The sequence below is a fragment of the Scophthalmus maximus genome, chromosome 4 (assembly GCF_022379125.1).
Source record: "Scophthalmus maximus strain ysfricsl-2021 chromosome 4, ASM2237912v1, whole genome shotgun sequence".
Classification (NCBI taxonomy): domain Eukaryota; kingdom Metazoa; phylum Chordata; class Actinopteri; order Pleuronectiformes; family Scophthalmidae; genus Scophthalmus; species Scophthalmus maximus.
The window spans coordinates 28626073-28643252 of record NC_061518.1 but is presented as its reverse complement, the minus strand read 5'-3'; the positions used below and the strand labels follow the sequence as shown (position 1 = coordinate 28643252).

General features: G+C 41.1%; 1 protein-coding gene across 3 annotated transcripts in view; it reads right to left on the bottom strand.

The window, feature by feature from the left end:
* sh3gl3a (SH3-domain GRB2-like 3a) overlaps nt 1–17180 on the bottom strand; it is a 45229-nt gene that overhangs the window by 12460 nt on the left and 15589 nt on the right. For 2 of the 3 annotated variants that reach the window (XM_035628549.2, XM_035628550.2), the window contains exons 2-8: nt 13613–13681; nt 13263–13335; nt 13005–13148; nt 9776–9909; nt 8136–8294; nt 7350–7436; nt 6362–6465 (exon numbers count right to left, since the gene is read on the bottom strand). In XM_035628549.2, the coding sequence (XP_035484442.1) occupies nt 6362–6465; nt 7350–7436; nt 8136–8294; nt 9776–9909; nt 13005–13148; nt 13263–13335; nt 13613–13681 (770 nt within the window). The remainder of the gene's footprint in view (nt 1–6361; nt 6466–7349; nt 7437–8135; nt 8295–9775; nt 9910–13004; nt 13149–13262; nt 13336–13612; nt 13682–17180) is intronic. The other variant, XM_035628551.2, reaches the window with a different exon arrangement.

The window sequence follows — 17180 nt, the reverse complement described above, 5'->3', positions numbered from 1 at the left end:
CAACGACTGTGCCGGCAGGCACAACTCCAATACCATTGTGAAGTTCGCGGACGACACGGTTGTGGTGGGCCCGATCACTAACAACGATGAAACGGGCCTACCTACAGGAGGTGTCAGACCTGACAACGTGGTGTAAGGACAACAGCCTCCTGAAGACAAAGGAGATGGTGGTGGATTTCTGCCCACAACGGCGCAGGAGCTACACCCCTCTCCTGATAGACGGGACACCAGTTGAGAGGGTCAGCAGTTTTAAATACCTCGGAGTGCACATTTCCGAGGATTTATCATGTGCTGCACACACAGACATTGTGGTGAAAAAGGCAAGACAACGCCTTTATCACCTCAGACAGCTCAGAAGATTCAAGGTCTCCCAACGGATCCTGAAATCCTTCTACTCTGCAGCTATCCAGAGTATACTGACTGGAGCTCTATCTGTCTGGTACGGTAACAGCTCCTGTGGGGACCGGCGAGCCCTGCAGAGGGTGGTGAGGGCCACTGAGCGGACCATGGGCACCCCACTCCCCCCTCTGCATGACTTATACACCACATGCTGTACCAACAGAGCCAGAAGGATTATTAAGGATCCCCATCACCCCGGCAACAAACTTTTTGTGATCCTCAGGTCAGGCAGACGCCTGCACTGTCACAAGACACGCACAGAGAGGATGAGGAACAGTCTGAACTCTGCACTCTGAACACTTGAACCATAACCATATTGGACTGCAACATTTGTACATCTGCCTGTCAACATAGTTTTAACTTTTTATCTATTTATAATATTTTAAATTTCATAACTATTGCACATGTGAATTAGCCAAAATTTAAATTAACCATAACCTAACTATAACTTCTGCTAAAACGTTGCATTTTATTGTATTATATTGTATTTTTTGAATTTGAGCACAGAAGTACAGCACGTCACAAAAACATTTCACTGCGCATCCTGTATGAGTACGTGACAAATAAAAACCTTTGAATCTTGGTTGTACAACTGTCCTCTCTCTCTCTCTTCTCTCCGACTGTCTCTCCTCCCACCCTCTTTCTGCCCACTTCTCCTCTCTTCCCCATCTCTCTCCTCACCCCAACCGGTCGAGACAGATGACCGCCTACAACTGAGTCCGGTTCTGTCAGAGATTTCTTCCTGTTAAAAGGGAGTTTTTTCTCTCCACCATCGCCAAGTGCTTTGCTCATTGTGGGATTTGTTGGGTTTTCCCTGTAATATTGTAATATTGACCTCACTATGTAAAGTGCCTTGAGACAATGTATGTTGTGATATGGCGCTATACAAATAAAATTGAATTGAAATAGCTACTTTCATACCTTGCCAGCTGAGTGGAAGCTAATGTGTGAACATCTTGCCCCATTCTACCTACAGTATAACGCTGCGTTATAATATTAATAGTGTAACTAACAGTATTCACACCAAACCATTCTATCCAGTACTCTCAGTTTGGCATGCCCTCCAACAGAACAATTCCAGTGGTCAAATTTACAAAAGTTAAATTTAAAAGTCTGGTTTTCTATGTTGAACGTTGATAGCAGAGGCCCCATCGCTGTTCATGTCTTGACTCAGCAGCAGGTAACCTTGAGTCACTGTTTGTGACTGTTAACATTGGACATTACCAGCGAAATATTGCAAAAGATGACATGTTTTGATATGCAAGAAAATGTCAGGTCGTAGAGCAGGAAGCAGGACCCAAATGTAGGATGTGGCAAAAAAGATTATTTAATAATAAAACGAACAACTCAAAAATTCAAACAAGGTTGTCCACACTAAAAATTTAAAAATTAAAACTGAAACACTGGAGCCAGGGGGAAAAAATCACAGTGAACAGACTCGGGGTAAACAGCAGAAACAGACCGGGGAAGACAACAGGAACAGACGACTCAGGACCGACTAGGGGAAAAACAACAGATGATCTGACACAGACAAAGGGAAGCACAGAGCCTAAATACACACAAGGTGGGCAGGGCAAATTGAACATAGGTGAGACACATTAGGAACAGTTGCAGACAATCACAGGGGCAAGAGACACAGGTAAAACAAAGTGAACAGACACGAGCCAGGGAAAGTAGTACAAAAAATATTCAAAATAAAACAGGAAGTACAAAACACGGAATCATGACAGAATTCCCCTCTCAAGGACCGAATTCCAGACGGTCCAAAAAAAAATATATACACAGAGCAGGGTGGGTGGAAGGGGGCCAGGACGAATCCGACTGGCGAGAAGGAGCAGAGTCCGGCTGGACCACCGACGAGCGGCGTGTCGATTGGCCCACCGACTGGCGACGTAGAGCAGGCGTTGATCTTACCACCGACGAGAGACGCGTCGATCGGCCCACTGACTGGCGAGAATGAGCAGAGTTCGGCTGGACCACCGACGAGCGGCGCGTCGATCGGCCCACCGACTGGCGAGTAGGAGCAGAGTCCAGCTGGACCACCGACGAGCGGCGCGTTGATCGGCCCACCGACTGGCGAGGTGGAGCAGAGTTTGGCTGGACCACCGACGAGCGGTACGTCGATCGGCCCACCGACTGGCGAGGTGGAGCAGAGTTTGGCTGGACCACCGACGAGCGGTACGTCGATCAGCCCACCGACTGGTGAGAAGGAGCAGAGTCCGGCTGGACCACGACGAGCGACGTGTCGATCGGCCCAACGACTGGCGACGTGGAGCAGAGTTCGGCTGGACCACCGACGAGCGACACGTCGATCAGCCCACCAACTGGCGACGTGGAGCAGGCGTTGGTCGGACCACCGACGAGGGACGTGTCGATCGGCCCACCGACTGGGGGCATCGAGCAGGCGACGGTCAGACCACCGACGGGGAACGTGTCGATCAGCCCCCCGACTGGCGACGTGGAGCAGGCGTTGGTCGGACCACCGACGAGGGACGTGTCGATCAGCCCACCAACTGGGTGTGTGGAGCAGGCATTGGTCGGACCACCGACGAGGGACTCGTCGATCGGCCCACCGACTGGAGACGTGGAGCGAATGTAAGTGACTGCAGTGTAAGTACATTTACTTAAGTCCTGTACTTAAGTACAATACATTTTTTTTCTGCCACTTTAGACTTCCAATAGGGGTGTGAATCTTCACTGGTCTCATGATTTGATTCGATTCAATATCACGATACATCACAATGCATTACGATGCGATGCATTCTCCGAGTCAGATATATATGAATTCCCTTTTTTATTTAATTATTTTAACTTCTCTAAAAAAGGACACAGCAAACAGCAACGTAGTGTAAGCTATTTTATTTATGTTACATTACATTTCATTTGGAATCTGTTTTTGGTTTGCCTCAGTAAAATAGTGATTTTAAGTTGGGCTTTTATTGTGAAGGGCAGAACGGAAGAAGGGAGTGGATGCGCTGTAGTGTGTTTGATGGTGATAAATAAAGTTGTTGTTCCTTCTTGGATCATGCTGGTTCATACGACGGTCTCTGTGTTGTTATTTTTTATAAAGGTTACACAGTGATGACAGTACAAGCGTAAAAATAAACGCTCAGTTACAGCATCAATTCTTGGCTAAGCTGGGCCTGCTATTTCTTTGGCAGGCGTAACTCGTCCTATTAGATCTTAGTGCTGCATTTGATACCATCGATCACAAAATTCTGTTACAGAGACTAGAACACATTGAGATTTAAGGAACAGCACTAGAATGGTTTAAGTCCTACTTATCTGATAGATTTCAGTTTGTTAATGTTAATGACAAATCTTCCATTCATACAAAGGTGAGACATGGAGTACCACAAGGTTCTGTACTGGGACCGATACTTTTCACTTTATATATATTTCCTTAAGGCAATATTATAAGAAAACACCACATCAATTTCCATTGTTACGCTGATGATACCCAGCTGTATTTATCTATAAAGCCAGATAAAACCAATCAGGTAGACAAACTTCAGGACTGTCTTAAAGACATAAAGGCCTGGATGACTTATAATTTTTTACTTCTAAATTCAGAAAAAACTGAGGTCATTTTACTCGGCCCTAAACACCTCAGAGAAACATTATCTGATCATATAGTTACCTTGGATTGTATAACCTTGGCCTCCAGCTCTACTGTGAGAAACCTTTTTGTAATCACTGTTATTGCAGAAAGAGTGAGTTTTGAAAAGGTTATTTTTCTCACAATTTGCAGTTCTTTACACAAGGGGGGCTATGATATGAGCAGACTTGACCTCATGTTCACTCAGAGGACTATTTTCATTACAATTTTCTTTTAGGGACCTGCCTCAAGTTTCAGTTCAGAGCAGGAAAACTTGTTCTTGTTAAAAAGTTTCAATTAATACGCAATTTATTTAATTTTTTATTCAATTTTTATAATTTACCTTAAATTTTCTTTTAATGTCCCTAAATGCCAACCTTAAACTATTGACTGTTAATGCTAGAGGTGTAAGAGACAATCTGAAAAGAAAGGCCAGGTTTCTTTATTGTAAAAGTAAAAAAACACAATGTCTGTTTCTCCAAGAAACACACTGCAATGAATCTGGTGAAAAATGTTGGTCTACGCAGTGGGGAGATAAAATTCTCTTTTCACATGGTACAACTAGATCTGCAGAAGTCGCAATTCTGTTTAATAACTGTCTGGGTAGAGTTGCATTGACTAAATCCATTAATGATGGTCACTGGATTCTTTCTGTATTACATATAGATGACTCCTCACTAATTATAGGAAATGTTTATGGTTACTGTAACACCGTACAAAACAGAAAGCTTCTTGAAGTTATCAAAGATACTATTGTTCAACAGCCCTCCTCTCCCCCTTTTTGTTTCATTGTTTGTTTTCCCCTGTGTGTTGTCCTGCAGGTTTCTCCCCTGCTCGGTGTCTGTCTGTGTGTTGGTGGGCGTGGCTTCTCCCTGCAGGTGGCGACAGGTGCCATCCGCATCGCAATGCATCGTAGAAACGATTCATTTCAACACCCATAACTTCCACTCCACTACATTTCAGAGGGAAATATTGTACTTTTACCTCCACCACATTTATTTCAAAGCCATAGTCACTAGTTACTTTTCAGATCAATATTTTGTACGTAAAATATATGATCAGATATATGTTATATCTACATTGTAATATGTAGATGTATCATGTGTTGAAATGAACTTCCCCCTATATATCGTCCAACCCTTTCCTCCTCTGCTGCAGAAACATTTCATAACCTCCAGACTGGACTACTGCAACAACATTCTTTATGGCCTCCTCTCCACCGACCTCCAAAAACCACAATACATCCAGAACTCAGCTGCCCGGTTGCTCACCCACTCCCGTTACAGAGAACACATCACTCCCATCCTTTAACACCTTCACTGGCTTCCAATACAGCACCAAATCCACTTCAAACTCCTGCTCATCACCTACAAAGCCCTTAATAACCTCGCCCCTCCCTACATTACAGACCTCATCAAACGCCACTCCCCCACTCGCCAAATCCGATCATCTGCTACTTACCTTCTGACCCCCATCACCAGGACCAAGCACCGCACCATGGGGGACAGGGCCTTGGCCATTGCTGCCCCAACCCTCTGGAACTCCCTCCCTCCAAAACATCCAGCACTCAGACTCACTTACCTCTTTCAAAAACCAACTCAAAACCCACATTTTTCAAGAAAGCATACATAGCATGACTGCCACTTCAAACTTTGTGTTTTTTCGTTCTGTACTTTGTATTTTAATCTTTTGTTTTCTGTATTTTAAAGCGTCTTTGAGTGTCTAGAAAAGCGCTATAAAAAACATAAATATTATTATAATTATTATTTATATATAAAGAACATCGTCTGTTATATCAATATCGGAAATTTTTTACTCTGTAATATTGGCATCAGCCCCAAAAAGTATTCACAAAATATTTAAAGATGTGGTCACGGAATGCATTTTGTGTCGAAGAAAGGGGTAAATTATCCACAGATCAGTTCACATTAACCTCTGGTTTGCATAGTCTTAGTCATAACACATAGTCATAGTCAGACAAGCGAATAGAAATCGAGCCGAAAGAAATGTTGCAGCCAACTTTAAGTGAGGTTGTATCAGTCCCACATGTTGATACATTTTTCCTCCAAATAAACAACAGCACTGTCGGTGTGGATGTCAGTGCCTCCATTGTATTCAGAAAATGTGTGAATCACATGCTGTGAGACAAACAGCAAACCGTGTACATTCAGCAAATCCATTCAAACATATAGACACTAAGCACAGCTCACAGATCTGCTGTTATCCCTGACATTCACATCACAACCACTCTGTGTGAAACAACTGGGATGAGACAGCAGTTCTATTGCAGAGGACAAATGCTGCAAAGTAATTTCTGACTGCACGGTGAATGTGAGTCCTCAAACAACAGATCAGCCTGCTCACCTCTTCTGCAGCTTCCCACTGAGCTCCTCCAGGATTTCAAATGACTGCCGGTGGTACACTAAGGCCGCCACTATCAGTGCTGACAGCTGGCTCACCTGCTCCACCTGTTGGCCATGCCCAGCAATTCATTAACAAAAGAAACATGAACATTAACATACATGTACAGCAGAGGGACTTAGGACTTCAGAGAAAGCCCAACATATCAGCATTTTAAATGTCATATTTAACATATTTCAATTTATAATACTTATCTCTATTAATTCAAATTTTTGGATGATTTTCAATTAAGTTTGCTTCATAAATGACAGTATAAGTGACCTAAAGCCTTGAAAATAGAATTATCCAATCAGATTGAGTTGTTGTTGTTGTCTTTAGACAGAAAAGAGGTTAAAGCTCATGATCAGGACAGAAGTCCGGAGCTTGTGTGTTCATTTAGTATCAGCAAATCATAGTTGACTATTGTAGTGGGCGGGACAAAGTACTGATGTACTGTATATGACGATCACATCTGTGACGATCTCTTTCAGTCCAACAACTGCAAAGGAAACTTGACCCGCCTCCAGTGACTTTTTTTCCCTACCAATCATGAAATTTGCCAACCTTTGCCACAGTTGCTCCAGAGAAACTTGATGAGGGTGTTATGTTGGATATGTAGTCAGATCATTAGGGCCCATATTAACAAGCTTCTCAGATTAAAACTGTGCATATGAAGACACCGATTCAGCAGGAGAAGGACTGCTACTTGTAGTTTAAAATATTATTCTATATCAGTAAATGAAAAAAAGAAAATCAAAAAATACCATTTTATTTTATGTGTAGGCTTTGATTACAGGCAAAAAAGTTATCTAGGTACCCTGTGGCATAGCCCGGGAGTGCACACAGTACGCTAACATGTGCAGGTCTTCCTGCTGCTGAGAACAATATGCCTGTTGAATGAACGCACACAGCGAAAGAGGTATCTACTGAGTTTATGCTGAATCCTGCCTACCTGCTGAAGACGGTAAAAATATAGGGATGTTTGAACGGGACATCGACGCAGGCTGGATTTCACCCTGTGCTGGAGTGCTGCATACAGCTGTACAATTATGCATACAGCTGTACAATTATGCTTGAAACCTTTTATCTTGTGTAAAAAAAGGATTGTATCATTATGAATTGTGGCGGGACAAATTAACACTGCCACAGTCTGGGTAATTAATGGTCATTAAAAAGTCAAAAGGAGGCAGAAAATTACTTCAAGGTATCATCCTACAGGACTATTGACACAAAAAAAATTGTGATCATATGAGGGAATTACATCATCATGGCATCACTATGAAGTCAGAAAAGTATGTCATATAGTGTAGTTATGCATTTACTCCAAACAATAACATTAGAGACACAATATACAGCCTATTATAAATAATCATTAGTCATCACGATCCTGAAATGACATAATAAAAATATGAATAAAGTTAGTATTGCCTGATCACCACTCTGATGCTTTTTCTAGTTTTTTTGCCAAAAATAATAACTGGCTTCAATATCATTAAGATACATAAGCCATTCTCATAAGCTGAAAAGAGACTCTGGCAAGACACAAAGCTTAAAACAATGAATGTATAAATATATTAAATCTTCATGTTGGAGAGTTTTATTTGGTTTTGCCTGTTGCTGTGCAGGATGTTGAACTGATCTCATTCATGTCACATCTCTAGTTGACCTTCTGACATGTCGGTGTCCTTAACATTCCCTATTGGTCTACTCTTGAAGCAGAAGTTCTTGCTTCACTTACATCGTTCTCCAGGAAGTTGAACATGCTCCTATCGGCCAGCTCTTTGCTCTCCTCAAACTTCTCCACGGCCTGCTGGATCTCCTCCTCTTGGATTTTCCCCTGGCGCTTCTTCTTATAGTCAAAGTCTAACCGGCGGCCTTCCAGCTTCTTCAGGTGGTGCTGAAGACGAAGACGGCAACATGTCAATATGTTTTATAGTATTTACTTTTTACTGCTATTACTTCTTCTTCTTCCAAACATGTCTAAAACACTTGTTCTGTATATACAGTAAGGCTTGTACTGTCATAGGGAGAAACTTATAATATCTTTGATCTTCATTCATTCTTATTAACCTCTGTGATATTGCAAAGATTACAAAACATGGTATGCATTCCAGTTTCCTATTATTAGTGTTTGTAACCAAAATGCAGCTGACTAAAACGATAGCATTTATTTATGGAGCACTGTCTGCACATCTGACCTTTTTGGTGTGGTGCAGACAAACTCTGTGAGAGCTATTGACCAAACTGCGCTGAAGATTAAACAATCACACAGACTCTTGGTCCGGATGTTTCTACTTGTACTCTGGTTTGTCTGGAGTGTGAAAGTAAAGAGTTTTGAGTTAGCAGATATATTTTAGGAGCAACTACTGTAATCTGTTAACCATCACTATCATTCTCCTGAGCTATCTATATAAGAATGTAATTATGTAAGATCCCTTGGTTACCATTGTGCACGATCTGGTACGTTAAATCAATCACGGCACAAATAATTCACCTGAAGCCGATCGTTTTTTTTGTTATTGTCATTAGTACATTTTTGGCAATTAGTTAAATTCTTTCAGTCAAAGTGAGATGTCAACTGATCATCTAATGCCTCTATGCACTATGTACATGTGAAGTGAAGGCGATGCATGTTCCTAATGGCAGATTTAAGAAATCTCAGCACACCCTAAAAGCGTCAGTCTTTAATTTTTGTAATTTTCTGGCGGCACGTGGTGGTAAAGTTGCAAACTGCAGACAACCGAGAACCCAACAGGGACACTTTATGGTGGCGCACCACTAATTCAATTTCTGGTTTCTGGCAGCGCTGAAAAAAACACATAGTTATGGACGATACATAAAATTTATGTGAATAAGTTCTATTAAATATTACACACTGTAGCTTGAAGTGTTTCCAAAACTTCCCCTGTGTTGCAAACCTTGTCAAGAACTTGAAAATCACGTTTTGAACTTTGGACCAAATATCAATAATCTGCCATAGTTTGTCGACCGTGTCAATCATATATTCAAAATACTTGTTACCACTGCATAGGAGCATTTGTTTTCGTTTCTGTCTGAAAGAAAGAAAGATCCCATTAAATTTTGGCGTGGATCTGGTCAAAGGCTATGATCAAGGTATTTTTCATCACTTTCTTTAACATTGCAAGATTGGGCGTGCTCTGACATTTTCACAGATTTCCCAGGGGGACAAATAATGAATATTGATGAAAAAATCTGACATTTTCAGGGAACTGATATCTGTAAATGTGTAATTTGGTTTGGCTTGATTTAAATAAAAAGGACTGTTTGGGCTTTGTTGGAGTTATATGCTCTATACTGTACTGAGTGACATTCTAGTGTTTCACCTTATATCATATGAGAAATGCTGGTGTAGTGTACCGTGATCTCTTTGAGGTCCTTGTCTTGTAGATTCTGTAGAGAGTCTATAAAGTTTTGCTTGACATTTATGTCCAGGGAGTCCTTCACATCTGCCATCTGCCTCATGGCCTCACCCATGTCCACCAGCGCGCCGCCTACAGGACAGAGAGACTGTTAACCCGTGGTCTTTTCTGCAGAGAACTGTAGCACACAAACCATCTGAAGTCATGCATTCGTTTTTCTCAACAAGCTCCCACTGTGACGACCCCTGCCCTGTTGCTGTAATCCTGTGACTGCATTCCAGGTATTTGGTGGGCGTGGCAGTGCTCGTCTATGCCAATCGGTGACACCTGGCACCGGTGTTCCCAGTGGGTACAAGAGCCTGGTTTTTCGTGTGCAGTCTCTCTCTCACCTTCGCAACGAGCAGTTGCTGAGATTGGTCTTGTCTTTCAAGTTGTGGAATAAATCCTATTTCTTGTGTTGGTTGTTTTGTCATGGCCTTAAGAGCCAGGTTGTGACACCACAAAAAGGCGACAGTTTTAATGACCAAAATATCTCAATTGCTCTTTCCACCACTTATACAATCCCCTTGTTAATTTTTTTTTAGAAATTTCAAAGTTCCTTTTATTTCATAAGACGATTTTCATTATCCCATGTACAAAAGCAAAAATTCCACGATACAAAACCAAAATTAAAGATTATAAGACTCTGCAAAGACTATTGTTACTGGGTTTTTTTAATAAAAAAATTATTGGTGCAATTATAGGCACACCTACATCAGCTGTCACACAGTGAAACGCTAAGCACACATCAAAGTCATCACCATAGCATCGAGCCATAAAAGCCTACCAGGAAATTGAGGACGTTAATTTGAAAAATCTGAGCAGGAAAAGGTGAGTCTCTTAACAGCGACTTAATCAAGTGAAAGTGGAATTAGTGAAAGGCGAATTACACCACAGTGAACAGCAGAGCGGTGGGTATGACATGATTCTGTTTAAATATATATTCATTACTCAGTGCTGTGGAAATGAAGATCAAACTGAACTTAGAAAAACAAGAGTTTGAATCCACAACTAATTAAAACAGGAGCAGATCAGAAAACTTACTAAAATGTGATAAAATAAAAATTATTAACACTATGAAAGGAGAAGCTTGTTTATGGTATAAAACTGTTTCAGATAGGCAGTGCGATGCTTGAGCAGAAATGGGGATTCATGACAGTTTGTAATCAGTGACGTTTGATCCGCTTGCTGCGGTTCATTTTGGGGAAACAACAGGATTGTCTCACGTGCTTATCTCACAAATATCCACAATGACTGTGTCACTGCTCTTCGTTCATTCAGCACTAATTTAACAGCAGGCATTGAATGTTATTTCTTAATAAATTTACAAGTGTGAGGCGCCACTCAAGTATGTTTGGTTTCCTGCAAGCTCGTTCATTTGAAAACACTGAGGCTGTGTCCGAAACCAACCCCTAACCACTAAATAGTGCGCTATATAGTGCGTTCGCCATTTTGTAGTGGTGTCCGAATTCTTAGTGAAATTTAATTTTCCCTATATAGTGCACTGATTGTATCCAACAATGCATGCATCCACATGCAGGGATATCCACCATCCCCCAGAATGCAATATCCCTCAGGTGGGTACAGACTGTGCACATACACAGGGCTACTTTTAAGCACTCTGGCCTCATGGACTGACCCCTCGTAACCGACAAATACGCCCAGGAACTGGCACTGATGGTCACACATGGCTTGCATCTGGATGGAGTGGAACAGTTTCCTGTTGAAATAGCACTGAGCATCTGCACTTGGGGGCTTTATTCTAATATGGCAGCCATCAATGCTGCCCACGACCCTGGTGAATGCTACTGATCCAGCAAGACGCTCAAAGCTCCTCCGGTGTTGGAAAGTAAATTACCCTGTTCTTGAGGCAGAGGATTTTGTTTGCAACCCTGTGGATGATGTCATGCACCGTGGAGCGTGGGATGCTAAAAAATGGTGAGACAACATGGTAAGAGGTTGCGCTTGCCAGTCAAAACAAAAACACCAGAACTTCTAGGGCCATGACCCCAGCCATGGTCAGATGGAGAGTGGAGAAGGTGTATGATCTGAGCAACTGTTTGTCTGGAAAGGCAGAGGTCAGGTCGAAGAGGTCACTTTGACCATCAAAATACAGAGCCAAAACAGGAACTTGGTCGTTCAGTACACAGCACCGAGTTACTGTACTTGGCCATGCTAAAAACAGAAATATTAATAAGTGACAATACAATCAAGTTTACTTATGTGAAAACAAGATTGTGCCTTGTCCAAGGGGGTGTAGTCTGACAGAGAATTCATATGATATATGTATGTGTGTGTGTGTTTAAATAAAAAATAAAGGCACAGCCATAGAATCATCTTTATCCTTTCACTTACAATTTGACGATGTCTTGCTAGTCTCGCAGCAGCAGCACGTCTCAGCCTTCTCTCTCTATTTCACCTTATTCTTGTCAAAAACAGTTGAATAATGGGGAAAATATACACAGACAGACTGATATTCGCGCACATTTTTTCTCGAGACAAGTTATAGCAGTTTCGTGAGTATTTTCAGTTTCTTTTTTGTTTTGTTTAACAGGCAGGAAACAAATGTCAGAGCAGCGCATCACAACAGAAACGTAGGCAAATTATTTTATTTCTTTGTTCAAACAAGACCATTCAAAGTGCGTTTTACTTATTAGTATTAATACAAAGTGTAAAATAAATATTTAAAATATAATGGGATTGTCCACTGCCCGGCGTCGTAGTAATTATGACACAATCCTGCATCAATGACGTAAGTACCGTCGCAACCCAAGTAGTGTCCGAAATCGTATTTTTATTTTGCCGGTGAGTGCACTATATAGCCCACTACAACAATTCCCTATAGAGTGAGTAAGGGGTTGTATGTAATACTGCTCAACTGATTCCGGTCCGGTTCAACAATGACTGCTGCAGACCTTTGTTTGAGAGGTGACGGAGCAATGATCCGGTGGTATATTTACCAGCCGTCATGTGACACAGCAGTGCTCTTAGTACTTCTTCATCTGTCTTTGAAAATGTCCCGTTTTGATCTTTTCCTGCGTAACACTCCTGACTAAACTCTGAATGAAGCGGAGTGTTAACAGTGATGGTAAACAGACCAGAAACAGACGAGCAGCATTATTTTGAAACTTAAGTACGTCACCAAGCCTAGCGCATGTTGTGTATTTCTTGAATGTAAGAATTCGTACCAAAGACAGAGTCCTCTGGCAGTTCATGACCGTATCGCAGCATGCAGTCTCCCAGCAGGCCTTCTGTCTGGGGGTACCCGGTGGTCTTCACCTGCCCTCGGATCTTAGACACCGTGTTCAGCATGTTTAGCTTGGCTCGAGAGGCTACGGGATAAAATATTTTTATTTTTATTATTTTTATTGAATATACCACAATATTGTTGAGTTCCATTATTGAGTTCCTTTTGCAAAACAGTCTCGAAGTGTAGTAAAAGAAACCTGGGTTAGGCTGGAGGTACTCTGTTGTTTTGGACAAGAGGTCAAACACTGACTTGTTCGTCACCTCGATTTTCTATTGGGAGGAAGACAAGAATGATAATGTTGCAGTAATTGTCTCAATCTGAAGGGAATTGGAAATATAACATTACACACACACACACACACACGCATTTCTATATTTAGCAAACTGTGCTACAAACACACAGCACTCCATCTCCATCACCACCTTCTATTTCTGTCAAAATAAGCTCTGCAGTTTGCTGATTTCAACAAAGGGCGTCCCCACTGACAAATGTAAAACAACACCATAAGAACACGTGTAGCCGAGCAGAGACCTGTGCTGGACTCACCCTCTCCATCTCCAAGAAGTCTTCATCCAGCTTCGTCCCCTCTGCCCCACTGATCTTCTCACTTAGTAGCTGCACAGAGAGAGCACAGAGAGAATCATGGAGGACTTCATAAGAGGTTGGAAGGAGACCCAACATTTTGGAAAAGTATTTCCTAAATGTTACGTTTCCTGGCAGGAACCACTGATATATACACCACGGGTCAAACGTTTAAGAACACCTCCATTTTTAAAATACATTTATAGAATTAAATGTCTCAGTGTTTCTGGAATTTAAGTGTAGGGAAAATAAATAATGAGGATTTTAAAAATAACACTCATCAACTCTTGAATCCAAACTTAAACCTAGATTTTTGGCTAATTTGGCGGCCGAACAAACAACAGGTATATTTGTCAGAAGATTTAAATATGCCAGTGTTATTTGTTAATGGCATTTGATTTAGTTCATTCCTTCCTCTACTACTATTGTCCCCTTTTTAAGGTAATTATCACACTTAAAGCACTGTAACATTGTGAATGCACATGAGCAATAATTTCCTCTGTGTTACCGTCATGTTCTGTGGAAGAAAATACGTGTTTTCTACTCCATATTGTCCAAATAGTTTGATGCTAATTCAGAGGATGTGTAAGCAAGCTCATGGAGATCCTGTAGTTGTGCGGCTGTATCCGACTGTTTATCATTGCCCCGTAAGATAATCATTGTATCTTTTGTGTTTCATGCTGTAAGAGGAGAATACTTTAAGTTCATAGAATGGCAGTAATAAGTTAGTAGGCTGAAATACAAATCAGAATTCACTGGTCATTTAAAGAACAAGTTAAATAGATACATGGTATCTCTGGCTCTGAAATTTAGCGTTTCTGAATGTGCCATTTAATGTTTTGTATGTATGAATGTGACTCAAAATTCTCAATTCTTCATTCCTTCCTCACTACTATTTCCCCCTTTTTAAGGGCATTACAAGCACACTTTTGAAACAACACAGGGTTTCCTCTATGTTCAGTGTTGCCACCGCTGCTTCAGAATTTTATGAAATATCATCAAGTCGCAATTACAAGACTCTGCGAGGGCTTTTATTTTGACATAACGACTATATTCACTGTCAATGGTTCTTACAAACAAAATCAAGACAATTGTGCCCCATCTCCTGCTGTTCGCCTTCTCTCCATCACCTCTCTAACAGTTTGTAGAATAAATTACTGTGTCTATTGACAGGGAAAAGTGAACTGAAGATTATTGTATCGTCGTGTGTATGTCTGATTTGACTTTGAGGCAAACTGCATCAGTCATATTGAGATTGAAGATATTTTGGTTTAAGGTGCCCTTGGATTTAAGAATGTCAAATATCAAGACCCTGAACTTTAATTATATTAATACCAATATTACAGATGTGATGCCAAACGTCCGAGTTTACTCTGCCACACAGCACAGTCGTAGTGACTCAAGGCTCTTGTCTATTCTGGTTAATCTCCGACTTTGTAGCTCGTCCAGTAAATGCTGTGCTAATTGGACTTTTATCCACGCTATGTCTGTGATGTGGTGCCCATCATCACGTCTGCTCTATATTTAAGCTGCTAGTTTACTTCACTGCTCCCATAAGGAAGAGCATCCACATTTGCAGTACCAAATCACAGCAAAATAGATGTGAAGCATAAAAAAAATCTTTTGGCCTCTATTTCAGGCGTGTAGTGTGAGGAAGAACGACCAACTCAGTGACTGACCTGCAATCAGAAGTTGTATTCATAACTGGCCAACTGCTCCAAATCTTCAAGAATTAGTGCATACAGAATTTTAATCCTCCTTAAATCTGCCAAGGAATGGTCTGTCCCAGTAGAGTCTCATTCCTTTCTCTGACACAAAAATCGTATTAATGCTGCTAAGGCACAACATTGATCGTTGATGTCCCTTATATGGTAAATACCAGTTCTTAAACCACAACAACAACAACCACAAAGTTAAACAACTGAACACAAATTCCAAGTGCAAATCTCTCTCAAGCTTTTCTGGTGTGAATTTATGACGGAGAACTGATCGATTGATTTATCTTCACTTCCGATCACTACTTAGTTACATTTGAATTCTCGATTATGAACTTAACTGAATTTAGAGAAAAGTTCTATTACAGCAGATGTCTTTCAGAAAACTCTGTTAGTAAATTCAAGGAAAAAATTCCATCTTTATTTACTCTACTGCCATGTGTTGGTACAGTGCAGGATAGTTATCAAAACTTTACTCCCACACAAATTGATGATGTTGTTGATAGTGCAGCAGTCTCACGACGTTCTATATTTGATACTGTCGGCGATCTGAATAAATTTCCATTGCTATGCAGACGATATCAGCTATATTTATCTATAAAGCCAGATGAAAATAAACAGGTAAACAAACTTCAGGACTGCCTTAAAGACAAGGCCTGGATGACTTATAATTCTTACTTCTAAATTCAGACAAAACCGAGGTCATTGTACTCGGCCCTAAACACCTCAGAGAAACCTTATCTGAGCATATAGTTACCTTAGATGGCATTACCTTGGCCTCCAGCTCTACTGTGAGGAACCTTGGGAGTTATTTTTGGCCAGGACATGTCCTTTGACTTGCACATTAAAAAAAGTCTGGGTGCAACTAAATTATGTGCAGGTAAGCACATAGGTACACCTAAATGAAAAGGAAAGCCCTGAGGCCAATACTGACATCACGGAAGTCTCTACATCAAGAAAAGTAAATTAAAAATAATATCCTCTAATCAAATGTGGGCATGTTAATTATCAGGCTAGAAAATTATGTTTATAGACAAACTGTGGTCTTACTATTCCAGTAGTATAGCGGTACATTTGTTACCTCCCTACAACACACTCTCTAAGGGAGATAGGCTAATGCAGTGCCGACACACACTTAGGTAAAGGACATTATTGGTGATGGGTATTGATTTGTTGGACATTTCATGTAACAGCTACAAAGACATTCATGGTAATTGCATAGCTTTATATTGTATTAAAACATTTGCTAACATTAACCTTCTAGGTGATGAGTGAATCTGTGTCACTTTGGGTTTTTTTTACGTCACTGTCACTCTCACTCTGACATCCAGCCCCATCTCCTTCGCCCCCTCAGCCCCCTCCCCAGTTTTTAGGATTTTTCTAAAATTATTTTGCAGTGGGTGGAATATCAACAAATGCTGATGAAAGCAATAATAATTGTTGGTTTACCGTAGGTGTTTAAAAACAGTGGCTTGATGAATTGTGAAGAGGGAAATGCAAAATTAGTTTTTGCCACACTCACTCCTGTCACTACACAGCTGCACTGGCAGAAGATCTTATTATCTGGACGGAACATCACAGTATCATTTGATGTGCAAACACAATTCCCCAAAGCACACAAAGCTCTTTACACCTGCAGACTAACAGCTGATCCTGCTGTACCATCATCATCATTCAGACGACGGGTTGAAGGAAAACACTTGTTTCTTTTAAAAATGTGATTGATTCCTTGATTTCTCTCCTCACATTTTCCCCCAAGTCGTGGGTGTGTTTTTCATGTGTTAAAATGTTTTGTGAGGAACTTTAGAACTGATAAA